Genomic DNA, 27803 nt, shown 5'->3' with positions numbered 1-27803 from the left:
GAAGGCAGACGCTTAACGACTGAGCCACCCAGGCGCCCCTAATTTTTAATTTTTAATAGAAGAAAATATATTAATAAGGTGCCTTACATTGGTATACACTGCAGATGAGATATAGCATAGTCTCACGATTGGATTTAGAATTAGAATTCTAAATTCTAAATTCTAAACTAGAATTTAGAATTGGATTTAGAAACACAAAGAATTTAATTGGAAAGTAACAGTGAGTTTTGTTTCATGTGGGTAAATTTGAACTGAATCTTAAAAGATGAGGACAATGAGAAGAGACAGGTTTAGGAATGTCCTCCCTGACGTGAAAGGAGAGGTGGAGAGTGGCTGACACAGAGGCCAGAAAGCATCTGGCTTGTTCAGCTGAGGCCAGAGTGTGGCTCTGCAGTCTGGCAGCCTGGCCTTTCTTCAGACTGGAACGAAACAGAGCTTGAAGAAGGGTGGTATGGCGCCCAACCCACTGACTTTTGGGGTGGTGTCAATGTCCTTTGGATCAACCAGAGGTTTCAAGGTGAAATGCTGCAAAATGTTGGTCAGTAGTAAAAAGAGCTCCATGCGGGCCAGGCCTTCTCCAAGACAAGCTCTCTTTCCTAAAAACGACAAATACATTCAATATTCATTTAATTCTGTTTCTGAGCTGGCACACAGGGAGGCTTCAATAAATATGGATTGAGAAAATAAATATATTAATAGACTACCGCTTCTTTTATCTACACTGAAATGTGGTTTCCTTCACTTCCTCAGTACATATTTTTGTGTGCATGAGTAGCGGCAAGGGCAGCTTGCCCCAGGATGGGCCACTTTGGCATAAAGATTATTTTGAATTAAAAGCAACCAAAACCCAGCAGATTCAAGGAAACCTCCCTACCTCTCCTTCAACTGCCTGCCTGTACCAGGAGGAGAGCAGTTAACAAGATTCTTCTTTATCTATGAAACTTCTCGGCACAACAGGGCAACCTGTGTTTTTGAAACATTTCCTCTCCCCTTCCTGCTAATGGTCTACCTCCCCTTTGAGCCCCCAGACCCCTCCCCTCTCCTTAGCTCAGGATGTGGTAGAAGCCTATGTCACCTGGCTTTGCAATTTCATATGTTTGTGGATTCCCCACACCTGTGAGACTAAATTTGATTTTCTCCTCTTAATCTGTCCCATGTCAATTTGATTTTTAGTCCAGCTGGGAAGGACCTTGAAAGGCAGAGAAAAATTCCTCTTCCTGGACAGCTGGCCTAGTTGGCAGTATGCTTTAACACACTGGATACTGCTTGCCACACACAGGGCTACAGCTGGGAGAGCCTCGGGACGTGTGACAGACAGCTGGCAGCAGGGCAGATGTCCTACCACGTCAGTCTCCTGGAATCTAAGGAGTCTGATGGAGCAAGAATGGTGAGAGTCCTTTTTCTCTCTGTCTAAATTTAGATTAGCAGGAGAAAATACTTGTGGAACTAGTTCCTTATGTTCAGCAACTCTTGGTAAATTTGGTAGAGTACGTTTTTGGGGGAAAGAGATCAGCCAGAGATGGTCTTTGTTTTCCTTTGTGTCTTTTTTAAAATCTTTTTAAGATTTTATTTATTTGTCAGATGGAGAGAGAGAAAACACAAGCAGAGGGAGCGGCAGGCAGGGGGAGAAGCAGACCCCAGCTGAGCAAGGAGCCCGACGTGGGACTCGATCCCAGGACCCTGGGATCATGACCTGAGCCAAAGGCAGACGCTTAACCGACTGAGCCACCCAGGCGTCCCTCCTTTGTGTCTTTTACATCGTTTGTCATAAAAAGGAATTACCATCGTGCAGAAAGCAGGCATAGGCCCCATAAGCCTGCTGTTTGAGTTAGTCCCACAGACTGGTGAGTTCATGGTTCTCATCAGACTGGCACCTGTTTAGATAAACTTTGCTGTAGGTTAAAGGCTGTTGCTAAGGGATAAGTTGGAAACCAAAGCTCCAAAATTGGTGGGCACGGGTGGAACACTTAAAAGCTATGAGAGCACTCACCGCCTCTAGAAAGCTCCTGTGATAAGGTGGTCACAGAACAGGTTAGATTGACATTTGTTAACCTGTCAACCTCAAGAAAACTTCTGTGCAATGAGGTACACTGTGAAAAATCACCAACATCTGCCTGTGGCACATCCCTCTCAGGTGTTCATGTGGCTCCAAGAAACCCAAGGTTTAGCCAAAGGAGAACCAGATAAGGTTTTTCCTTTTGTCTTGTTCAGTGTCCCAAGAGCTTGGCTTTGTGACCAGTGAGAATATTCTCTATGGTCCACCATCTGGAGGATGCATTTACCAGGGTGCACCTTGGAGGCCAGTCAAAAAGACTGGGGATCTGAGTCTCTCTCTCTGGCCATACCAACTCTCAAGGGTGTTTGTCATGAGAAGTCCCAGCCCATAGGAACCTTTATATTCTCAACCTTTGTTTGTTAGTGCTGGAAAGTCCCATTATAGGAGCACATGCCCGGCGTCACAGATTATTGAGTCTGTGACTAGAGGCATCTCATGATTTCACTGGAGACCTGCAATGAAGATCTCGGCTTTCTTAGACTAATTATGGGAGTCAACTTTTGGATCACGAGGGCTGCATCTGTGCCCTCTCTCTGAATGCCTAAGGCATTAAAAGGCTTATTAGTTAGAGATACTTGTAACAGATCCTACTCATCAATTGCCTGATGATGTATCCTCCAAGTTGGCTAATGTTTGAAAAAAGAAGAAAAACTTTATTTAAAAAAAAGATTTTATTATTATTTGAGAGAGAGAGCAAGAGCTGTATCAGGAGGGGCAGAGGGATTGAGGCAGGGAGAAGCAGGCTCCCCACTGAGCAGGGAGCCCGATACAGGGCTCGATCCCAGGACCCTGAGATCATGACCTGAGCTGATGGCAGACGCTTAACCAACTGAGCCACCCAGGCGTCCCAAAGAAAAACATTCTTGTTAGAGAGCTCTCAGTTGTTCTAGCTTAATTACTAGCCTAAGGGACTCCCTTGACAAGATGAAAGAACAGAAATTAGAAATAAATGTGCACATCCAACATAAATTTCCCCTAAACTCCAGCCTCATCTGTTCATCTGCCTATTTTAACTTCCCTTTCCCTTTAGGATTTACACAGAGCACTCCAGCCTCATCTCTAGGTTCAAAATATACAGCTTGCTCATGTAAATGCTGAACGCCAGAAAATGAATTTAACAAAAGTAGTAAGGCTCACTTTGTTCCTACCTTCCAGTGCTCTGTAATCAGGCTCCGCCAGCTTTGGGCATGGCACTTGGCTGGTGTATTCTAGGCCCACACCGCAAAAGAATTTGTGTCCCCTGGACAGCAGCAGACCTTTTAAATTACAAAGCCCTTTAAACCTCTACTTTCAAAGGATTCTACCAAATTCAGAGATAAATTTAAAAGATTAATCACTAGTCACAACCCCCAGTCAGAGAGGAAACATGACCAAAACTTCTCCCAGGCCCACCTATAAATGATCAGGGAAAGGCCAATATTCAGGGGCTAACAGAAGCCCAGATTAAATTATGTACCCAGATAGAAGGCTTTTGTTAAAATGCTTTATACAGACTTTACAAAGGCATGAATCTTTTGATCCCCATTTTAATTAAAAATCTCCCTGATATAAAAAAGCAAGTTTAGTTAAAAAGGTGGGCCAGTCCGTTGATATTCAGGCTGTAATCCAGTTCTTTGGGGGAACTGATTCTAAACAACTGTCTTTGCCTTCCAAAGCTCTACCAAACCAGAAATCCAGCTCAAGAAACAAGTCAAAGCCCACCTCTCTTTACTAATCTCCAAACTTTGCCTGTTCCTCTCAAAATGTTTATAGATACTATAAAAGATCAGGATTTGGAACAAAATTGTCCAGTAATTTAAAAAAAAAAAGGTAAATTTTAAATAGCAATTACCCTGAAACTCTAGAAATAAAAATATTTTTTACATTATTTCTCTGTCCCTTGAAATTATAAATCTTTCTGTTTTTTTTTTTTTTTTTTTTTTTTTAAGAGAGTCGGGGGAGGGCAGGAGCAAAGGGAGAGAGAGAGAGAGAGAATCTTAAGTAGGTTCCACTCCCAGTGCAGAGCCCAACCTCACGACTCTCAGATCATGACCTGAGCCAAAATTAAGAGCAGGACACCAACTGAACCACCAGGTGCCCCCTGAAATATAAATCTAATGTCTTTGAACACAGCCCACAGTCACCCAAGACTGAAGAAAATAAAAGAGGGGGAGTGGTGTGGGAAGAGGCCTTTACAAAGTACAAACTGCTTAAATCCCTCTTATGTCCAGACTTGGAAAAAACTTGGAGCTTTCTCTGTGCCTCTGGGATTTAAATTTTCTATCCTATCATCTCTAGGATATAAGAGCCATTCTTTTAGATACAAGCTTTAGAGGAAAGTTTTTCATTAAAAAAAGTAAAAGAGGGAGGTACTTGAGAATTGGGGCTATAATGTCCTCATCACAAATATTAGTAAAAACAGAAGCTATAAGAATATTTTTTATCTTGCTTGTGTGTGTGTGTCCCATGTTGCAAATGTGAGGTATTTTCTCTACACCCAGCTGGTATTGCCAAAATTAATTTGTAAAAGAGCTCCATTTAGTTGGAGGCAAGCACTCATAAGGACTGGGCATTCTAAAACTCAGAAAGATGGGCGCCCACGTGGCTCAGTCGGTTAAGCATCTGCCTTTGGCTCAGGTCATGATCCCAGGGTCCTGGGATCTAGCCCTGAGTTGGGCTCCCTGCTCAGCAGGAGAATCTGCTTCTCCCCTTCCCTCTGCCCCTTACCACAATCATGCTCTCTCTCTCTCAAATAAATAAATAAATCTTTAAAAAAGGAAAAAAAAATTCTTAAATCTCAAAAAGGTAGAAACTAACCTAAATGTTTTTCAAGTTTATGTCATCAGGGAAGATACTCAGTATTAAAGCTAATTTAAGGTTGTTGGTTTAATTAAAATAGCCATATCTTTAGAGTTATCAGGATTAAATATAAAACTTGTAGTCTGCCTGTGTTTACTGGAAGTCAAATAAATTCATGGTATCTCTTACAAACTTTTTCAGAAAAAAACAAAACAAAACTTGAAATGATGGCTGACTTTGTCTAATGCCTCATAAAATTTTGTGGGTAGACTAAACTGTTCAGAACAAGTTAATTAAGTAAATGTAAATAATAATAAAGGTTTGCCTACACACCTTTTTATCTTATTTTTAAAAAAGTTTTTATTTATTACTTTAGAGAGAGAGAGAGTGTACGAGTGGGAAGGGAGAGGGAGAAAGAATCTGAAGGAGACCCTGCACTAAGTTCGGAGCCCAACGAGGGGCTCTATCGCACGACTGTGAGATCAAGTGTAGGTAAACTTTTACTTTATTTTTTTTTAAGATTTTATTTATTTGTTTGACAGGGAGAGATAGCAAGAGAGGGAACACAAGCAGGGGGAGTGGGAGAGGGAGAAGTAGGCTTCTCGCGGAGCAGGGAGCCCAACACAGAGCTCGATCCCAGAACCCCAGGATCATGACCTGAGCAGAAGCAGAGGCCTAACGACTGAGCCACCCAGGTGCCCCATAGGTAAACTTTTAAAGAGCTACCAAAATCTTCCTAACCTGCATTTCTAACCTGCATTTTTAAAGTTTTGCTAAGTTAAATGTTAAGCTAAATTCATTGAATATCTAGATCATTTCCAAATGAGATAAAATAATGAAACATTAAGTAGCAAATATAGGTTTCTCTCCTTTTGTCTTATTACAGAGAAACAAAAGATAAATTTGGGTCTGTTAGTAAACCTGGTTTGTGCCTTACTGAAAGACTGTACTGTGAAGAAACACATATTTCTTTTTTTTTTTTTTTTTTTTAAAGATTTTATTTATTTATTTGAGAGAGAGAGACTGAGAGAGAGAGCATGAGAGGGAGGAGGGTCGGGAGGGTCAGAGGGAGAAGCAGACTCCCTGCCGAGCAGGGAGCCCGATGCGGGACTCGATCCAGGGACTCCAGGATCATGACCTGAGCCGAAGGCAGTCGCTTAACCAACTGAGCCACCCAGGCGCCCAAGAAACACATATTTCTAAGTTGTGCAGTCTAAAGAACACTGGTGTAATAGTTCACTGTAAAAAGTGAGATGCCTCCAGTCACAGACCTGCTAATCTGTGACACTGGGCAGGCACTCCTGGAATGGGACTTCCCAGCACCAACAAGAAACGAAGATTGACATGACAAAGGTTCCTGTGGGCTGGACCTCTCATGACAAACAAGCTTGAGAGCTGGTGTGGCCAGACAGAGAGAGAGACTTGGAACCCCATTCTGTCTGGCCACCAAGGTGCACCCTGGTAAGTGCATCCTCCAGATGGTGGAGACCAAAGAGAATATTCTCACTGGTCATAGAGCCAAAGTGTTAGCCCATAGAACAATACAAAAGGAAAAATCTTATCTTGTATACGCACATTAAGAGCTTTAATTAAGCCGTGGGTCGCCTGGAGCCACACTAGCACCTGAGGGCTGGGCCACAGGCTTGGGGGTGATGTGTTGTGTTCCGGTGTACCTCGCTGTGCACAAGTTTTCTTGAGTCTGGCAGGTGACCTGTCAATCCAACCTGCCCTGTGACCAACTTATCCTATCATAGGAGCCTTCTGGAGGTGGTGAGTGCTCTGAGTTTTTATTTTCTAAGCAATCTCCACACCAAACATGGGGCTCAAACCCACAACCCCGAGATCAAGAGTCACATGTTCCACCGACCGAGCCAGTCAGGTGTCCTAGCTCTAACAGCTTTTAAGTGTTCTACTGGTGTCCGCCAATTTCACCATTTTGGCTTCCAAGATGTCCTTAAGCAACAGCCTTTCCCTCATATGCCCACTAACCTATAGCAAAGTTCATATGACAAATGACATAAAAGACACAAAGGCAAACAAAGACCATCTCTGGGAGGAAAAAGGTCAGCAGCAAAGAGGATCCTACCGAATTTACCAAGAGGCACTAAGCCCAAGGAACTAGTTCCACAAGTATTTTCTCCTGCTAATCTAAATTCAGACAGAGAGAAAAAAAGACTGTCGCCATTCCCGCTCCATCAGACTCTGCAGACAGAGATTCTGAGAGACTGATGGTAGGAAATCTTACCGTGTGTCAGCTGTCAGATGTCCTACGGATCTCTCAGCTACAGCAGCTTGTGGGGCGAGCAGGGTCCAGCAAGCTCAGGTATCCAGCGGACACACCTTGCTGGGGAGCAAGAATTTCCTGTCCCTTTCAAGGTCCTTGTAGCTGGACTAAGACTCAAATTGACACCAGACAAATTAGCAGAAGGAAATCCAATTTAATTTCCTATGTACAGAGAATCCACACAACCTAGAAATTCCAAAGACAGTCAGGCAAAATGAGGTATATATGTCATCCTGAATTAAGGGGGTAGGAAAAAAAGATTACACATTAGCCACAAGCCTACTAACTAATCACTGATCCCCCAAAGGACTGGCAATTTCAAATGTTATCTAGATTCCAGTCATTCTGGAATGACTTGTTGAGTATGCCACCTGTTTCTTCCCAGGACCCTGACAAATTGAAGGGAGATTCAACATTCCCTTACCCTCTATCTATCTACTCTACCTTCTGCCCCTTCTTAGGAATCTCAGTGGTGGGTTCTGGGGCCAATCTTGGCAAGGGAAGCCTTCGGTCAAATGAGAAATAACCTGGGCTTCAGGAATGATGCCTCTAGCCTCATACAAATGACAATTTGTTCAGCCCCGAGTAGCCTCCATGCAAAGCCCTTCCTCATCTCACTGACCCCTGATGCAGAAATAACAATGAAGCTTGCTTGCCTGCTGAGAAGGCCATGAAGTAGTCACTCTTCTTAAAGTTGCCACTTTCATCCAGGAAGTGGCCGGGATCAAAGCGATCTGGGTTGGGAAACTCTTTGTCATCGTGCAGGACAGAAGTCAGAGATGTTAATATGACTGTGCCCTGATACGAAGAAAAACAGATAAACTGGATTATAATGAAAGTCATGGAGCTTGAAATCCTTTTGTTTTATAGATGAGGAGACAGGCACAAAAAGAGCTTATTTACTCCATTTCACAGAACAAACAAATGACCGACCCTAACAGGTTTTAAATCCTATAATGCCAGTCCAAGGCACTGCTAACTGACTCCCAAGTCATTCTCTTCAGTTGGTAGCCTGATACTAGCACTTGCTTTTCAGAAAACTAAGGGAACTCCCTGGAGTGTATTGTTCTTGACAAATAAATTGCAGTATTGTCTAAAAGAGCTGATGCCACTGAAAATCCAGCTCATTTTCTTTGGAACCGAGTGTGAGGTCTTCAAAGTTCTACTTGAGTGGCCATATTCTTGAAAACCCTTCACCTTCCCATCAGGATGACAAACTGAGGGGCGCCTGGCTGGCTCAATCAATAGAGCATGTGAGTTTTGGTCTCGCGGTCGTGGGTCCACATTGGGTGTAGAGCTACTTAAAAAAATTTTTTTTTTTAAAAAAGATGAGAACAGGATAAGTATCCACTGCTCCTGTTGTGCTCTTTCAATTGAATTGTTGCGCATTCTTGTGGAAATGAGAGAACATTTCTGGTTTCTAGTAGGGTTTTCTGAAACTCACGGATACAGTGTAACATAATGATTTGGAGTTTAGTTTTCAAAATCAATAGAATCTATTAAATTATGCCCCGTGATGATAGATTATTAGTTTAACATTTCCATGACTCATTTTCATTACTAGCAAAATGGAAAGGATACATCTGCACTAGTTCATTGCAGATGTAAAATGAGATAACATACGAAATACTTTGCACGAGGATTACCACATGCTAGGGCCACCTGGGTGGCTCAGTCAGTTGGTGATCTGATCTGGATTTCGTCTCATGATCTCAGTGTCCTGAGATCAAGCCCTGCACTGAGCTCCATGCTCAGCGTGGAGTCGGCTTGAGATTCTCTCTTTCCCCCTCCCTCTGCTTGCATGCTCTAAATAAATAAATAAATAAATTCCTTTAAAACATTCTCTATCCCACTCTGCCCCATCTCCCCTGCTCACATGCTCTCTCTCTAAAAAAACAAAAACAAAAATAATTACCACACAAAAATGCTCAATAAAGAGAAATTTGTTATGTTATGATAATGACTTCATTCACAATCTTGGGATCTTAATAAAGGTCATATATTTATTACATAGCAGAGAAAAAATTCAAATCTAAATCTGTCTGGATGCTTTCTAGTGTACTGTCTGGCCTTTCCAAATACATGATGTAGTTCTCATTGCAGAAAGGTCACTTTCCTCCTAGAGTTCAGGGAGGTGAAGGCCAAGCAAAGTGCTACTCTTTTTGAGCTAAGAAGACAGAGGTTAAAAAAAAAAAAAAATTGGCATCTAGAATTCATGAGGAAGGATACAGGACAGGAGGATTCTATAAATAGAGAGGATCTCAAAAGTATACAAAACTATTCTCTAGAAGTCCATGGTTAGGGGTTGGGTAACACATATACAGGAGGAAACTCACTCAATGAAGCCTATCAGAGTATGACTGCTTGAGAATTGAAGGTGGATATCAGTGATAGAGGATTTGAGGTTCCCGCCCAGCTAGGGTGGAAAGAACTTTCTTGGCACCTCAGATTTTTTGTGGTGACCCCCAAACTTGTAAATTGTTGGATTAAGGAACCCACACTGGACTAAGGGCCATGCACAAAGACTAAATTCAAAAGTGAAACTAATTCACAATGAAAGAACTATAGGAAGTCCAATAGACTGAAAAGCATCTGTCAGTAATTTAGCTGCCTGCCAAAATAAAAGTCAATGCCCTTTAGGGGAAGTCAGCATCATCAGACTCCCCACCAGGCATCATTCAAAATGTTCAACATATAATAAATTATTTTTTTAAGTAGGCTCCACCCCCAGTGTGGGTTTGACTCACAACCCTAAAATCAAGAGTCGTACACTCCACCGACTAAGCAAGCTAGGCAGCCCAAGCATGTGATTAATTTTTAAACATGTGAAAAAGCAGACCCCATAGTATCCTAAATGTTAGAATTATCACATAAGAACTTCAAAGCATATGAGTGTATGAGTCTGTGTATTTAAGAGATACAGAACAGTCCATCCAAAAGCAACAGAGTACACATTCTTCTCAAGCACACGTGGACTATTCCTCAGGATAGATAATACATTAGGGCACAAAATAAGCATTAAAAAATTACAGAAGATTAAAATCATATGAACCTGGGGCACCTTGCTGGATCAGTTGGTAGAGCATGTGACTTTTGATCTTGGGGTTGTGAGTTCAAGCCCCATGCTGGGTGTCAAAATTACTTAAAAATAAAATCTTAAAAAAAAATCATATCAAGCATATTTCCTGACCACAGTGGTATGAATCTAGAAAAACAAAACTGAAAAATTCACAGGTATGTGGAGTTTAAAAAACATGCTACTGAACAACCAATGAGTCAAAGAAGAAATCAAAAAAGAAAAAATACCTTGAGAGAAATGAAAATGGAAACACAACATACCAACACTTAGGGGATGCAGGAAAAGCAGTTCAAAGAGGAAAGTTAGAACAATAAATGCCTAGATGAAGAAATAAAAATCTCAAACAACCTAACTTTATGCCTCAAGGAACTAGAAAAAGAACAAATGAAGCCCAAAGTTAGGACAAGTAGGGAAATAACAAATACCAGGGTCAAAATAAATGAAACAGAAACTAAAAAGACAATAGAAAAGGTCAATGAGGGGCGCCTGGGTGGCTCAGTCGTTAAGTGTCGGCCTTCGGCTCAGGTCATGATCCCAGGGTCCTGGGATCGAGCCCTACATAGGGCTCCCTGCTCTGCGGGAAGCCTGCTTCTCCCTCTCCCACTCCCCCTGCTTGTGTTCCCTCTCTCGCTGTGTCTCTCTCTGTCAAATAAATAAATAAAATCTTAAAAAAAAAAAAAAAGAAAAGGTCAATGAAGAGCTTGTTTGTTGAAAGATAAGCAAAATTGACAAACCTTTAGCTAGACTCACCAAGAAAAAAAGACAGGACTCAAAATCAGAAATGAAGTAGACATTACAAGTGATACCACAGAAATACAAGAGATCACCAGAGACCATAATGGACAATTATACACCAAAAAAATTGGACAACCTATGGGGCCCCTGGGTGGCTCAGTTGGTTAAGCATCTGCCTTTGGCTCAGGTCATGATCTCACGGTCCTGGGATCTAGCCCTGCATCGGGCTCCCTGCTCATTGGGGAGCCTGCTTCTCTCTCTCACTCTCCCCCTGTGCACAGGCACTCTCTCAAAAATATAAAATCTTTAAATAAAATTGGACAACCTAGAAGATATGGTTAAATTCCTAAAAACATACAACATACCAAGACTCAATCATGAAGAAATAGAAAATCCGAACAGACCAATTACTAAGATTGAATCACTAATTAAAACTCTCTCAGGGCGCCTGGGTGGCTTAGTCAGTTAAGCACCTGCCTTCAGCTCAGGTAATGATCCCAGAGTCCTGGGATTGAGCCCCACATCGGGCTCCCTGCTCAGCAGAGAGTCTGCTTATCCCTCTCCTTCTGCCTCTCCCCCTCCTGGTTGCTCTCTCTCTCTCAAGTATATAAATAAAAATCTTATAAATAAATAAATAAATATAAATAAATAAATAAACCTCTCTCAAAAGACAACATTCCTGGACATATGGCTTCCCTTGTGAATTCTATCAAACATTTAAAGAGGAACGAATACCAATCCTTCTCAACTATAAAATAGAAGAGGGGGGAACACTTCCAAATTCATTTTGTGAGGGCAGCATAATCCTAATACTAAAACCACACAAGGACACCACAAGAAAAGAATCTTAAAGGCCAATATCTCTGGTGGACAAAGGTGTACATATTTGCAACAAAATCTTCACAAACTGAATTGAACAGTACAATAAAAGGATCATATACCATAATCAAGTGGGATTTATTCCAGGGATGCAAGGATGGTTCCACATCCCCAAATCATTGTGATAGACATTAAAAAATGAAGGCTAAAAATCATATGATCATCTCAGTAGATGCAGAAAAAAGCATCTGGCAAAATTCAACATCATTTATGATAAAAATGCTCAACAAAGTAGATATAGAGGGAATGCACCTTGACATAATAAAGGCCACATATGATAAGTCCACAGCTAACATCATCCTCAGTGGGGAAAAGCTTCAGCTTTTCCCCTAGGATCAGGAACAAAAGAAGGATGTCCACTCTCACCACTTTTATTCTACATGGTATTAGAAGTCCTAGTCCAAGCATTTGGCAAGAAAAAGAAATAAAAGGTACTCAAATAGGAAAGGCAGCAGAATTGTCACTATTTGAAGATGACATGATATTGTAGATTTTAAAAATCCCTAAAGACTCCACCCAAATTGTTAGAAGAAATGAATTCAGGATAAAAATGAATATACAAAAATCTGTTGCATTTCTACACATTAATTATAAACTATAAAAGAAATTAAGAAAACCATCCCATTCACATTGGTATAAAAAATTTTAGTAATAGATTTAACCAATGAGGTAAAAGATCAGTACACTGGAAACTGTGACAATGATAAAAGAAATGGAAGAAGACACATAATAAATGTAAAGATGTTTTGTGCCCACAGTTTGAGAAAATTAATATTGTTAAAATGTCTATACCATCCAAAGCCATCTATAGATTCAATGCAATCCCTATCAAGATTCCTATGGCATTTTCACAGAAATGAAACAAACTATCCTAAAATTTCTGTAGAATGACAAAAGATCCTAAATAGCCAAAGCAATCTTGAGAAAAAACAAAGCTGGAGTCATCACACTTCCTGATTTCAAGCTGTATTACAAAGCTACAGTCATTAAAACAGCATGATGTTGGTATAAAAACAGACACATATAATGAAACAGAGTAGAGAGCCCAGGAATAAACCCATGCATAGATGGCCAATTAATTTCTAACAAAGGCACCAAGATATACAATCAAGAAAAGACAGTCTCTTCAATAAAGGGTGTTGGAAAAACTAGACCCTATCTTACAACAGCCACAAAAATGAACTCAAAATGAATTAAATAATTGAACATAAGAACTAAAACCAGAAATCCCAGAAGAAGAAAACACAGGCAGTAAGCGGTCTTGTCAATGAATACTATGAAGAAAATCCTGTGGGAGTCTAAGCACTATGATTTATAAAATTGTATCAACAAAGTAAAAGGAAAGGAGCATGCGGTCAGAGGGTAAAATGCCTGGGCTATGAATGTGCCATATCTGTAGATGGTTAGGTAATCTATAATCCTACTGTTGTGATGCTTGATAACCTAAGATTCTTAAGGAGGGGGCACCTAGATGGCTCAGTCAGGTAAGCCTCCAACTCTTGATTTGGGCTCAGGTCATGATCTCAGGGTCATGAGATGGAGACCCTGGATGGGCTTGGGCTAGGCATGGAGCCTGCTTGAGATTCTCTATCCTTCTTCCTCGGCCCCTCCCCCCCCCTCGCTTTCTCTCTCTCTCTCTCAAAACAAAAAAATATAAGTACAAATAAAAGTAAAAACAAAATTCTTAAGGAGTAGTAGAGATGAAATATCTCTCGCCTTGGGAAGAAGGTATTCTCTGAACTTAATATCCTGAGTCACTGCACGTGGGACACCATTGGGGATGAGGTCGATGTATCTCTGGATCTCGTGAACCACAGCATCCGTGTAGGGCATACGGCTCCTGTCCTGCATGCAGGGGCTCCGACGTCTGCCAACCACACGGTGAATCTCTTCCTGGACTTTAGCTGGCAGGACAGGAATCAGAATTTATGTGAAATGGAAAGGTCTGACCTTTTTTGTTGTTGTTGTTGAAAGATTTTATTTATTTTAAAGCGAGAGAGTCGGAAGGGAGGGGCAGAGGGAGGAGAAAAGTACCCCAAGCTGACTCCGAATTGAGTGCGGAGCCCGGCGGGAGACCCAGTCTCATGACCCCGAGATTATGACAAGAGCAGAAACCAAGAGTTGGACGCTTAACTGACCGAGTCACCCAGGTGCCCCTTGATTTGATCTTAATCATGGTTCCATTGTGGAAGGAGATCGCGAGAGGGGGAAATGATATATAACTACTACCACAGGGAAAGAAAAAAAAAGAAAGAAATTTGTTTCCTAGTCAAATTGGTATCTCATTAGAGACTTAAATATGTGTATATATAAAACATAATTGTACCATGAAATTCAACTCTGATTCTCTATTTTGAGTATTTTGTTTGATAAATCCAGGGATCTGGGGTCTTGAAAGCTCACTACAGACCATGCTGTTTGACCACTTTGTGTATGCCAGTTTTTGTTTTAAATATGTAAGTTCTGGGTGCCTGGGTGGCTCAGTCTGGTAAGTGTCTGCCTTGGACTCAGGTGATGATTCGGAGTCTGGGGACTGAACCCCACATCAGGCTCCCTTCTTCCTCCACCCCTCACCCCCTCATGCTCTCTGTGTCGCTCTCTTAAACAAATAAATATTTTTTAAGGTTTTATTTATTTGTAGGGAGAGAGAGAGAGAGCACAAGCAGGGGGAGCGGCAGGCAGAGGGGAAACAGACTCTTTGCCCAGCAGGGAGCCGGACACGGGATTCGATCCCAGGACCCTGGGATCATGACCTGAGCCGAAGGCAGATGCTTAATGACTGAGCCACCCAGGCCCCATAAATAAAATATTTTTTAAAAAATGTTAAGTTCCAGGAGCGCCTGGGTGGCTCAGTTGGTTAAGCGTCTGCCTTTGGCTCAGGTCATGGTCCCAGGGTCCTGGGATTGAGCCCCGCCATCGGGCTCCCTGCTCAGCGGGAAGCCTGCTTCTCCCTCTCCCACTCCCCCTGCTTGTGTTCCCTCTCGCTGTGTCTCTCTCTGTCAAATAAATAAATAAAATCTTTAAAAGAAAAATGTTAAGTTCCAAGAGGGTAAGAACTACCCAGTGCAATAAATGCTTAATAAATAGAACAACTGAATAAAATGTTTGACTCAGCACATAGGACCGAGAAGTTAACATTTATCTAGAATGCAAAACATGACAGGCATGCTGTACAATGTATTTCATTACTTTATAATTCCTCAAGATAGTTCTATGTGTTGGGTATTATTTTATGTGTCTTAAAAATGAGGAAACAGGTCCATAAAAGTAAGTATCTTTCTTAAGGACACCCAGGTGTTATGTGGTCCTTCTTATTCCCAAACCCGCAATCTTAGCAATTGAATAAGATCACTGAAAATAATCTGTGTTAGCGAATTATATTCGTCCTTTATTTGCAAAATGTATCATGTAAATAATACGCAGTTTTAGTAGAACTATTCATTAGTTAAAACAAACATTTATTAACTTTCTCCTATGAGGGAAAGATTCTGTGAATGTTAGGAAGTATCATCTCTCCTAAACAGATGACGGACCAAGTAAGATATGCAGAGAGGTAGTCATGAGTCTGAGGTCACACAGCTACTTACTAGTAAAGTCAGAATCTGAAGCCACTGTAGTTTGTCCACTATAGCCAGGACCGTGTTGCTACTTTGGTCAAATGGTGTTGATCTACTAGCTGAAGAATGTGTCTTTGTTAAGAGAGCATGTGATTAACTCTGTGGTTTGATAGCTGTCAGGAAGACTTAGCAATTTTAAAGAAGTTTTAAACTTCACCTTTTCAGGTTGAGAAGCTGGATTTTTATCTAGAAGAGAGTGATTATGTAAAGTGGTTAGGAACTGACTTATAAAATCAGAATGTGTAGAGAATGGCCCAGTAAGGAATGAAAATGGGAAGAAAGAAAAGGAAAATATAAGTGGATATGATGCAAGAAAAAATGAACATGGAAGCAATGCGGAACCAAGACACAAAAAGGACTTTTGCCATGTACACAAGATTTATGGGTCTGGAGAAAAATATCATATGGTGTTTGTGGTCATAATCAACATAGGTCTAATAAGAGGGAAGTTATTTGGCTGAAAGAGTCTGTGTCACGTGAAGGAAACACAGTGCCATTAGATCCCACAATGTGTGAGAGGAAAGGAATTTTGAAGCTGTGCTTCTAGATCCCACCATTTGGAAAGCACTTCTTACTTAGACTGGGAGGGCAGGAGGACCTTAAACAAAGAAATAATCTAGTGCTGACATCATGGAGATAAGCTTCCTGAGATTTAATTGTATTAAAAGTGTCTCTATGTACCAAAGCACAGAACATGACCCAGTAGTGAAGGAAATATCCTCTTGGATGAGCACTCAAGAAAAAAAGAGGAGGAAAAGTGGAAAGGTTGCACTTGCAAGAGAAATTATATTTGTGAGGAAGAATTTATATGCCCAAATGGGTATATTTGAAAAGAATGTATTTGTATGTAACTCTTTTTATTTAGGGACTGAGACTCTTTGATAAAGAAAGACTGTCATTTTTGTTGAGTCAATCCTTACACTGCAAATGCATTTCAGCAGAAATCTCCTCTGACAAAAATATATTTATCTGGACATGGAAGACATATCAAGTGATACCCTTTTAGAGAAAGCAGAAGGCCAATTCTTCTAGATCCTAAGACAACTGCTTATTATTGCATCTGTCCCAACGCAAATCAGGGACATTCCACCATAGCAGGGGAAACAGTGAGCTCTGCCCTTCAAATCTCTGCTGCTGTTTAAATATTTCATTATCTTTTTGTACTATAAACTAATTTGTATTTAATTTATCCAATGACGGGAAGATGTACGAATGAAGGAAATTTTTTCTGTGCATTGTCTGGGCAGGTGAAGAGTGGGATAGTTGTCAGTGTCACCTGCCAATTTCTACCTGGAATTGCACGCTGCCCAACACCTGTGACCATACCTGTGATCTCCGGGTACTTCAGCAGCACGAGGAATCCATATCTCAGGGTGGTGCTCGTTGTCTCTGTTCCTGCACCCAGCATATCCCATACGGTAATGATCAAGTTGTCCATGGTAAATTCAGTCTGTTTATTGTGTTTTTCCTAGAAATGATGTGTTACAATTACTTGATAAATAAAAGAGCCTCAGAGGTAACTTAACTCAATATGACATTGTTATTTGGTGTGAGCGCTACAGCTGAAGGTCAAGTTAGATAGTTGTTAGGGTTCTGTCCAACAGTTAAAATATAATCAGAGTTATAAAGTTCCAACAGGTCCTTTCTGATTCTTCACTTTCTCATTCCCCTCGAGTCCATCAGTTGCTCTACCATTTCTTTGAAACATAATTTTTATCAAGTCCTCACTGCTATTCACTGTCAATTCCAGCATCTACTGCCTATTTTATAATGTCTAATTTTCTCATTCAAGCCTCCAGAACCACCCACACACACACAAAATGCATCACTATTCCCACTCATCACTCATTACACCCACGACAGTTCCTCCATTACAATCAAGAGTACCTCTCAGAAAATTCCACCCTCTTGATCACTTGCACTTCTCATTCCCTGGGCCTACTTTGTTGTCTCTGTTCATCTAAGCTACAGTTTCTTCAAAATCTACCTCATCTGTGAAGATTTCCTAGTGCCTTTGCAAAGGTTAGCCTTTGTAGATTCCTGTCTGTTCCTGTGTCCCCTCATTTGTTACACCTACCCGTTGCTGAACTTTTTTGATGAAGGATTATATGCTGTGTATCATTAATCTTGAATGTGTGTGAGTGTATATTACAATCTGGCCCCAAATAAAGAACCAGCTTTATTTAACACAATAAATGTAAAACCCGCAAAGTCATTTTCAGTGAGAATTTAGAAATATCTCAAGATACCCAATATGGTTTGCACAAACAAGAGGTTAGACAAGCAATTAATACATCTTTCGGAAGGACCATTTGTTTTAATATCCCAGTTTCACTGGGAAGAACAAAGCTAATCCATGAATCACACCACCCACAAAGATAAAGGGTCACATTATACCTTTTCTATTTTGATCAGGAAGTAGTCAATAAAGTCCCGAGGGTTATTGAAGTCCAGGGATTCTTGGTGTTCTTGTATTTTTTCCATAATAAACTTAAATTGTTTAGCAATATTTTTAAATAACACGTGATGGCTTCCTGGAAGGTAATGTATTAAAAGAGGGAAAGCATTGTAGAGCTGAAAGAGGAAAGAATCATTCATTAATTCACTGAGCAAAGTTTTACGGGCCCATGTTATGTATCAGACACTTAGTTATATTCTGAGTAGATAAAGGTGAGTAAGACATGCTTCGTGCACTAGAACACACTTGGAATTTGAAGGGGAGGGAACTGACAAGATGTCTGGAGTTACAGTATGCACAAGTCACAAAGTAATTTCAAAACCATTTAAATTTATTTCCTAGCCATAACTCTATGAAGGAATCCAGGAGCATACCATCTTTTCCCAAAGGAGAATATTGAGGTTCAGAAAGGTCAGTCAACCATTGTAAGACACCAGTCTAGTAACAGAGCTAGAACGTAGTGTTCATCCCAGTTTACCTACACATTTTTCTACAGTCACCTAAAAAGTTTTTTTGTAATGAAGAAACTACATCAGAAAAATTAAAGAAATGCCCACATTACTTAGCTTATTTAGGGATTTTATACCCTCAGGAATATGCACATTGCCCTTTTACATCTGCCCAAGGCCAGTCCTAGAGTTTAGTGACTCTACTTTAGACAGCACCTCATGACTTAATGCCCTTGGTAGGCAATGAAGCAATTTTCAGGCCAGTAGTTTGTATCAAACTACAGAGAGAACAGAGAAATCTAGACTCTAGGGCTCGCTCATTCCTTGTCTTGGCTAGGATTTCTTTGTCTTTGGAAAATACGCTTAATATCTCTGGGTGATAGTTTCCTGTTCCAAAAAATGAGTAGACTCCTTGTTCTCTAGAGTCCTTTCCAGGTGGAACACATCATGACCTTATGGTCCACACATAATTTAAGTTCTTAATGATCATACAACATAGGTTTTCTGATGGTGTGCTATAGTAAGAAATACATTTTACATCATCACCCTCTTCATCTATGGATATAAAATGGTTTCTCAAAAAAACACCTTGCTATAATTGATGCACTATACCACATTTCTCTATTACTGTATTTCATGGTTTTTAAAATAAGCTTTTAAAGATTTATTATAGAGAGAGGGAGAGAGAGCGAGTGAGCACAGTGGGGAGGGGAAGAGGGAGAGGGTGAGAGAGAATCTCAAGCAGATTCCCTGCTGAGCAGGGACCCCGATGAGGGGCTCGATCCCACGCCCCTGAGATCATGACCTGAGCCGAAATCACCAGTCGTATGAGTGGTGTATGAGCCATCCAGGCACCCCACTATATTTCATGTTTTAAACTTCATTTCAATACATTAAATTGATTTGATAACTCATTAATTGGTTGCAAATGATAGTTTGATAAACATAACTGTAGCCACTTGGAAACAGGACAAAGGGATGAGGTAAGCATGAGCAATAGATTAGTTAGAAAATTATTTCCCATTTAAGAGAACCTTGACCTTACCTGTATCCAGGAGGTGCTTGAAATTAGGAGGTTTTCCTGAAAACATTCTATCAAGGTTAAGAATGTTTTATCATCATACTCAAAACGATTCTGGAAAATAATGGAGCAGATGACATTGCAGGGAGCACAGCCCAGAAGGAACGCAGGATCACAGGGAGATGCTAAAACAAAGAAGTTAAAAGTTAGAGCACAATTTTCATATAAATCTTAAGCTGACTGTTTAAAATGATTGAGAAGGGTTGACTGCTGGGAGTCTTTTAAGTATAGGAAATCCCTGGACATGTCATCATCACTGTAAACTCAACATGCCTATAATTTATTGTTTCCCCAAACGAAGCTATCTAATCCAGTCCATTTATTAATTTTCCCCACATATCCTATTTACATTATTCTCCAAGTAAGAGCCACAAGATAATTCACAAGAAGGAGGTCACATAAAAATATCTTGAAAGGTGTAAAGTTTAGCTCTCAGTGTGAATATTTCTTCACAATGTCCGTAGGAAGCTGAACAACCTAATAAAAATTTCAGGAGACTGGAGAGACTCAAAACCATTATTTTAGAAAACATAATTGAAAAGTTGGGTGTGCTTTTCTTGTAGAAGAGAACGATACGATAATGAGAGCAATTGGAGTTCCATTTGGATATTTGAAAAAATATATTTAGTAATGGAACCAGGCTTCCTATATATAATATAAAACATGGCTCCATGTTTTGATGTTTGGTTGCAGACAACTTTTGAACCTCACCTTTTCTTCTTCAGTTCACATCTGGGCAAGCTGATAAAAAAGCTCAAGTGCTCCTTCCTTTGGAAGCAGGACATTTAAACTATACAAGCACTGACTTGCACACAGGAACTGTTCTCTACCCTATCCCTTAGCCACCATAAACACATCAAGCCAGTACCCTTTCCCTGATCTCTCAAACTGGGATTTTGTTTTTGTTTGTTGTATATATTTTTTAAGATTTTTAAAATTTATTTTTTAATTTTTATTTATTTGACAGAGACAGAGCAAGAGAGGAAACACAAGCAGGGGGAGAGGGAGAGGGAGAAGCAGGCTCCCTGCTGAGCAGGGAGCCCGATGTGGGACTTAATCCCAGGACCCTGGCATCATGACCCGAGTCGAAGGCAGACTCTTAATGACTGAGCCACCCAGGCGCCCCTGTTTTTTTTTTAAGATTTCATTTATTTGAGAGAGGGAGAGAGGAGCAGGGTGAGGGGCAGAGAGAGAGGTACAAGCAGACTCCCCGCTGAGCAGGGAGCTCGACACAGGGCTCCATCCCAGGACCCTGGGATCATGACCTGAGCCAAAGGCAGAAGCTCAACCAATTGAGCCACCCAGGCACACTCAAGCTGTTTCTTAATCTGCTTAGGAACCAGTGCCCCACCCCCACCCTCCACAGAAAGCCTCATTTTGTGAGTCACAAACTTTTTACATCCAAATGGAGTGTGTGTGGTACGAACACTCTCAACATCGAAACCAAAGTTGGGGTGGGAGGTACATCTTGTCTCTGTGAGGTGACTGTTACATCACTATAACTCCAAAAGGGAAAAAAAAAAATTAGCGGGGATCAAAAAGTAGAAGTTATAAGGAAAAATGTTCTGCTCAACATGTAAAAGAACCTTTCAATAGTCAGAATTACCCAGTGGTGAAATGGGTAACCCAAGAGTCTGGGGTCCCATAGCTTGGTGGGATTAGGCAGAATCTGGGTGAGAGTAGGTCAGGAGCATCCAAATAATGGAATACTGTAGTAGTCTGTTAATAATTTTTTTAAAAGATTTTATTTATTTATTTGACAGAGACACAGCGAGAGAGGGAACACAAGCAGGGGGAGTGGGAGAGGAAGAAGTAGGCACCCTGCTGAGCAGAGAGCCCTATGTGGGACTCCACCCCAGGACACTGGGATCATGACCTGAGCCGAAGGCAGATGCTTAATGAATGAGCCACCCAGGTGCCCCAATAATGTTCTTGATAAACAAAAATTAAACATGTGAAAGTATTTAATATATTAAATTGAAAGTTTACAAAACTATATACATTTGTATCCCTTCTTCTGCCAGGTCTCCCACCCATTCCTCTGTAATAATTTACATCAAAAGTCCAAATGATATTCATTGACACTCTACTGTCACAACTTATTCCAAGGAAGAAACAAGAATCATGCAAATATTTGTAATAATTACATTTTTTATATTAATAGCAGCAAAAGAAAAAAAGGTGAGGACAAGCTGTCTGGACAATACATAACATGGGTTAAAAAACACAATGGCAGGGGCACCTGGGTGGCTCAGTCAGTTAAGCGTCTGACTCTTGGTTTCAGCTCAGGTCATGATCTCAGGGTCGTGAGATCAAGCCCTGCATCAGCCTCCATGTTGAGTGTGGAGTCTGCTTAAGATTCTTTCTCTCTCTCCCTTTGCCTCTCCCCACCACTCTCTCTCTCTAAAATATATATATGTGTATATGTATATATATGAAACACAATGGAAATTCACCATATATAAAATAGCATTATTTAGTTGTAAAATATTTAAATATTGAAGTTCAAAAAACCACATATATCTGATGATCCTGATCTTACTCCTTTCCTGCCAAGTCTCCTGCCCACCCCTTCTCTTCCACCTCCCCTCCCAGTCCTGCATGTGCATACACACAAATACACAGAGCCAACTCGTGCTACTGAAGCTCCCTCCATTCATACCCATACTCCTCCAGGTGAGCCATAATGCAGCCCTAAGCACTGAGAAGGGTTTGGTGTGAATCCTACCACTGAAGCACCAGTGCTCCCCCCCCAACCCCCAGTTTTACTAATATAAGACTGACAGCACTGTGTAAGTTTAAAGTGCCCAGCATAATGACTTTACATACATTTATACTGAAATGTTTGTGATGTTCTCAAGAAGTTACTAGGGACATTACTTCATTTTTCAAGGTATTATGGCCAAAACTACTAGTTCATTACCAAAATCCATGTTCTCCCCATTTTCCTCTGCACGCAGATAACCACATTTCCCAGTGCCCCTTAGAGTTGGTGTGGCCCTGAGACTGAGTTAGAGCCCATGGAATATGAAAGAAGTTTGGTGTGCCATTGACATACCTGGCTTACTGAAAACACAATTTGCTCTTTTCTTTGTTCTTTGCTCCTTCTGCTACCATGCAAAAAGATGAATTACGAGTGACACAGGAAGCCACGTGTTGAAGAAAGACATCAGGGTTCCTATCAACCTAGAGCCTGAGAAGGCTGTTATGCCAACCACTTCACCTCTTATTACTGTTATATGAGCAAAAAAGCAACTTCTATTGTGCTTGAGCCATCAGATCTCGCTGTAGCCTATCTGAAATAGCATATAGTCTTCCCAAACTAGTACTGTTAATTACATAAAGAAAGACACACCATTGGTTTTTCTTAACGCTTCCACCAGACACAAGGCTTCCTCTTGAATTCTGTCTTCAATAGTCTTCTTTCCCATCCCCATGTTCCGCAAAATCGTGATGGAAAAACGTCGGGTTAGCTTCCATTTTTCTCCATTGCTGAAAATAATTCCTATCAGAAAGAGAGAGAGAGAGAGAAGAATGACCTCCATTACGATGAATTCCAGCTGAGAGTCTTTATCTCAGAAAATGATAATCACACTTAAGCAGGGATGTAACTAGAGTGGTGTCAGCCACAGGAATTTCCAGTGAGCCCTGCTTCCCCCACCTCCTGTTAACCCAGCCTAGTATCTGTCAAGACTCTGGGTTTGACATTATTACCCAACTCTTCTTCATCTGTTAGCTCCTTCAAACCTCAGGATAACTCTGTGAACCAAGTGTTTTGTCCCCATTTTACTGATGATCATAGAGGCCAAATGCTTGCTCTGTGATTACACTGGTAATAAATCATGGTAAGTCCAAGTGTAGGTGACATTTTCAGGGCTGGTTTTTGTACACTGTGAATGAATTGTGGGAGAGGCAACAAACAGAGTCGATTCTCAAGAGAAGGAGAGAGCACTTGTGCACTGGAAAGAAGTTCATGAAAATCTATTCCTCATTTTCCCATTTCCCCTCTGTTTGTTAAATCTTTTCCATGAAATATGGTCTTAACACCAAGGAAGTTCAATCAGACTTCCGGAGCCAGGACAAGATTAGGAGAAAAAGTAATTTTCAGGAAACTTGTCCATAAAGATTTTAAAGAACGATGTAGAGGAGAAAGTGGCCCCATTCAGGCCTTATCTCTTTTTGCAGAAACCCAGTGACCCACCAGAGGACTGGACAGCTTAAGGCCAGCTCCAAAACAAAGACAGTTCAAGTACTTTAGTTTAAAAAGCTTTTTCTAGGATGACTTGCAATCCATATGTACTCATCATGGGTTTGTCCGTAATCATCTTCTCGGAGCATATTTGTGCTTTATGCTTTGTATTCCATTGGATTCAAATATTTCTTGTAGTTTTTTTTAGAAGGGTAAAAGATTGAAGGCAAGGCTGGAAATATTTCAAACCTATGTTGGCTCCATGCACACTATGGGACTTTCCTAAAATAGTCTCTTGGCAACCATGACTCAGGCCAGAAAGCAAAATGTTTGGTGACTAGGATAATTGAATCATTTTCCTCCCTTCTCTTTTCTCTCAGTCTCTTATTATCTTAACTGAAATAACATTATCTTAACTGGCCATAACTTAAAGTGAACACAAATTCATAGAATGTTAACAGTTAGATGATTTGCTTTCATTGCATCTAGTGTTTCATGAAGACATTGTGTGTCCCCTTCATTATCTACAATATGGATTAATGATCCTTTATAGAAAAATGTTGGAATTATGCTGTTTTCTCTAAATAAATTTCTCTAAATACTTACAATTTCTCTGTCCCTTAGCCTGTTTGGAGTCTTTGCAACTTACACACTCACATACATTCTCCAAATTGAGACATACCGAATCCCCGGCTGATCCAGTCCACCACTGGGAAAGGGCCTCTGCCAGAAAACTCCTCACCCCGATCAATCAGAGCTTCCTTCACCGCTTCATATCCATATAACACCACAGTGGGCTTCATGCCAAAATACACAGTGAACACAGGGCCGTAACTCTCTGCTAGCTGGGAAAGGAACAGGAGGTACAAGAGTAGTAGAATTTTAAAACTAGGAATGTAGATAAGTGAGGTAAATAGTTTTAATCTTACCAAAGAGACATTTTAATATTCACTTACCCAGTATAAAAGATTTCAACTTCTAGAACTGGTAATTGAATAAATCACATTAAGTAGTAATTATCATTATATTGTTAGTAACACTGCTACTATTATCATCATCAACAGTTTATCATTTATTCAGTTCCTACTATGTGACACGGAGTGTATTATGGATTTTATTATTCATATTATTTTATTAACTTTTATCTGCCAAACCTATAATTGCACCAAATTTTTCCTTCCTTCCTATAGTTATAATAAATGATGTGTTTCTCATCCTGTTTAAGGGATGTTCTTTCTCTTGCCCCCTGTGTAGATTCTCACAATCATCCCTCATTATCCACCCCCCATCTTTTTAGCACCAGAGATCTCGAGATTTTAGTAACACATAGGAACCTGGCAATATAGTCACTGACATTTCCCAGCTTCCCTGTGTGGCCATGTGACTAAGTTCGCATGAACTGCTATTAACAGAAATGATGTGTGCAAATCCTACATGACTGCATAAATGGTAAATGCATGCCCTCCATCCTTTCCCCTACCCATGGAATGAAATGACAGCATGGAGATAGCCCCACTGTGTCCCTGCATATGAGAACAATAGCCTAGGCACCCAGGATGATAAACTACAAGACTGAGAAAACCTGGTTCTCTGGATGACCTCAAGGAAGACAGGCAGCCCAATAGCACTCACCTCTATATCATTCTGTAAGACAGAAATAAGCTCCTGTCTTCTTTAAGCCATTGTGTTATTGGGATCTTTCTGTGATGGCCAATTATTTGGTATTCTAAATGATGTAGGACCTACACACTTTCAACTTATCCAAGGTTTGTGTCCACCTGCTACCTTACAATTCATTCTCCATAAAGCAACCAGAGTGATCTTTTCACAAGGCAAATGCTAACATGAGAGTCCTTTTTAAGCACATTAATGGCACCACATTGCTCTTAGGCTAAGATCAATATATTTTTTCTTAAGTAGGCTCCAAGCCCAGCATGGAGCCCAACACAAGGCGTGAACTCACAACCTGAGATCAAGACCTGAGCTGAGATCAAAAGTCGGGTGTTTAAACAACTGAGCTACCCAGGCACCCCTAAAAGCCAATATTCTTTTTTTTTTTTTTTAAGATTTTATTTATTTATTTGACAGAGAGACACAGCGAGAGAGGGAACACAAGCAGGGGGAGTGGGAGAGGGAGAAGCAGGCTTCCCGCTGAGCAGGGAGCCCGACGCGGGGCCCGATCCCAGGACCCTGAGATAATGACCTGAGCCGAAGGCAGACGCTCAACGACTGAGCCACCCAGGCGCCCCAAAACCAATATTCTTAAAAGCCTTGAAAGACCTGCGTGCTCTGGCCCCAACTTACTTCTCCAATCTCATCCCACACCATGTTTTTATTCACTCTCTGGTCTATAAGCAAATTGGTCCTTTCAGAGACACCAACAAGTAATTCTCCTCCAGACTGAAACAGCCTGGAACAAACTTATATCTGTATTTTGTGTGCTTAATGCTTGATCATTCTTTAGATCTCAGCTCCAGCTGCACTTCCTTGGAGAACTCTTTGTTGACTGTTCCTCCCATCCCCGCTCCTCCAAGCTGCATGTCCTCTTGCTACTGTGCCCGTTACATGGTTTATAATCATACACTCATTTGCATGATTACTTTACAAATACATGCCCTGCCCTCTAGACTATAAATTCCATAATGCTTGGGTCTTTTTTTTTTTTCATTCACCATTAAAAAGCCCCAGCATCTAACAGAGTGCCTAATACAAAGTAGGCATTCAGTAACTTGATCAATATATGATATACTCAAGGACCATGTGCAAAATACAATTATTATTCACATTTTAAAGAAATGGAAATTAAGGCTCAGAGAGATTTTTTTAAATTTGCCCAATGCTGTGAGTTTACAAATGGACGAGCTGGGGTGCTGACAAAACCTCTTTGAATCCAAAGCCCCAAACACAGAAAGGAGCTTCCAGAGGCTGTGTTCTGGTCAATAGCTGTCTCAGGGAAGACAGATTTCAGACAATTCCTTCAAGATTTAGAGAGCTATTGCTATTTAAATAGCTAGAAAGAGAGTAGTTATTCACTCACTCATCGAGCAAATATAATAGAAACTGAAAAGTATGGAATCTTGAGTTATTTCCTAGACTTAAATCAATGTTAGCTTTTAGGAGACTTTTAGTATTGTGACGCTGTAAGTCATTAGAACTTTTATGTTTTTTTTAATTGAAAGCAGTTTCATTGCCATTAGGGTTTAGCAAAGAATAATTACTAAAAAGGAAACCTGGTCACAATATGGACAGGGAATTCCTTCTTTTGGCAATTTCAACAATCATCTCATGGATCTCATTCCCTTCTGGCAGCCTTCCAGCTTAAAGTCATGTCTGGGTATCCAAGGGACCCTTCCCGTTCAAACCACTTCCTTAAAGTATGGCATCTGGAACCATATTTTATTTAGATATAGCGCTGTAACTGCAAACAATTGGAAGGAACGTAATCATACTTGCCTTGCTTAGGGATTTCTTGATGTTCTTAATATTTATCTGTAGAACATTTCCAATGATTGGGAGGGGAGTGGGGCCAGGCGGCAGCTTCCCTTTGGCACGGTTACAATTCCACGGAAAGAAAGGAATCAAACAAGAAAGACATATCACCAGAACTATGAAGAGATCCATTGCTGTGCTTTCTCTAAATGCAGTTGAAAGCTTGGAATCCAAGAACTTTATAAATACTAAGTGCAAGCTGATCATCAAACATACACTGTTTTGAACTTTTGGATAAATAATCGTTTTATCTTCAGTGGACTCTGACCCACTGGTAAAGATTAAAATAAAACCAGTCACCTCAGTATTGGTAAATATCTAGGTTTTCAGTGGCAATCCCAACTAAAAAAATAACACTTCTTCAGAGATGGTCATATTTTAATTGTAAAATTGAAAGCCATCAGATTTTCAAAGAGCTGGAATTCATGATCTTGACCACTGATGAAAGAGAATATCTCATGTCAAAATTTATCATTATGTGAGCAGAAAAAAGAAGCACTCTCTCAGTGCCTTTTCCCAGAAAATCCAAGAAAAGGCCAGAATTAAGAGAAAGAAAGGAGGAGGCAGGGTAAAAAAGGATATGGGGAGCTAGTCACCCCTAGAGCAAAGAAGAGATAACCCAAATCTCTTGACAAAGCCCTTTTCCATGTCAGGAGTTCTGACACAATTAACTGCCAAGGGGGATGCAGGATCAACAGACAGTAGATAA

General features: G+C 40.6%; 1 protein-coding gene across 1 annotated transcript; it reads right to left on the bottom strand.

Annotated features, from left to right (window-relative positions):
- Window positions 1–37: 37 nt before the first annotated feature.
- On the bottom strand, window positions 38–27266 carry LOC118547938 (cytochrome P450 2C21). Its single transcript, XM_078077334.1, has 9 exons — window positions 27055–27266; window positions 24288–24446; window positions 22772–22921; window positions 19381–19541; window positions 17826–18002; window positions 16755–16896; window positions 13528–13715; window positions 7775–7916; window positions 38–596 (listed from the first exon to the last, which is right to left on the bottom strand). Exons 1-9 carry the CDS (start codon window positions 27224–27226, stop codon window positions 415–417), a joined length of 1473 nt encoding a protein of 490 aa, XP_077933460.1. The 5' UTR covers window positions 27227–27266; the 3' UTR covers window positions 38–414.
- Window positions 27267–27803: the final 537 nt, after the last annotated feature.

The sequence above is a fragment of the Halichoerus grypus genome, chromosome 7 (genome assembly GCF_964656455.1).
Source record: "Halichoerus grypus chromosome 7, mHalGry1.hap1.1, whole genome shotgun sequence".
Classification (NCBI taxonomy): domain Eukaryota; kingdom Metazoa; phylum Chordata; class Mammalia; order Carnivora; family Phocidae; genus Halichoerus; species Halichoerus grypus.
Note: the sequence above shows the minus strand (reverse complement) of the source record. Positions and strands in the feature narration are given on the sequence as shown.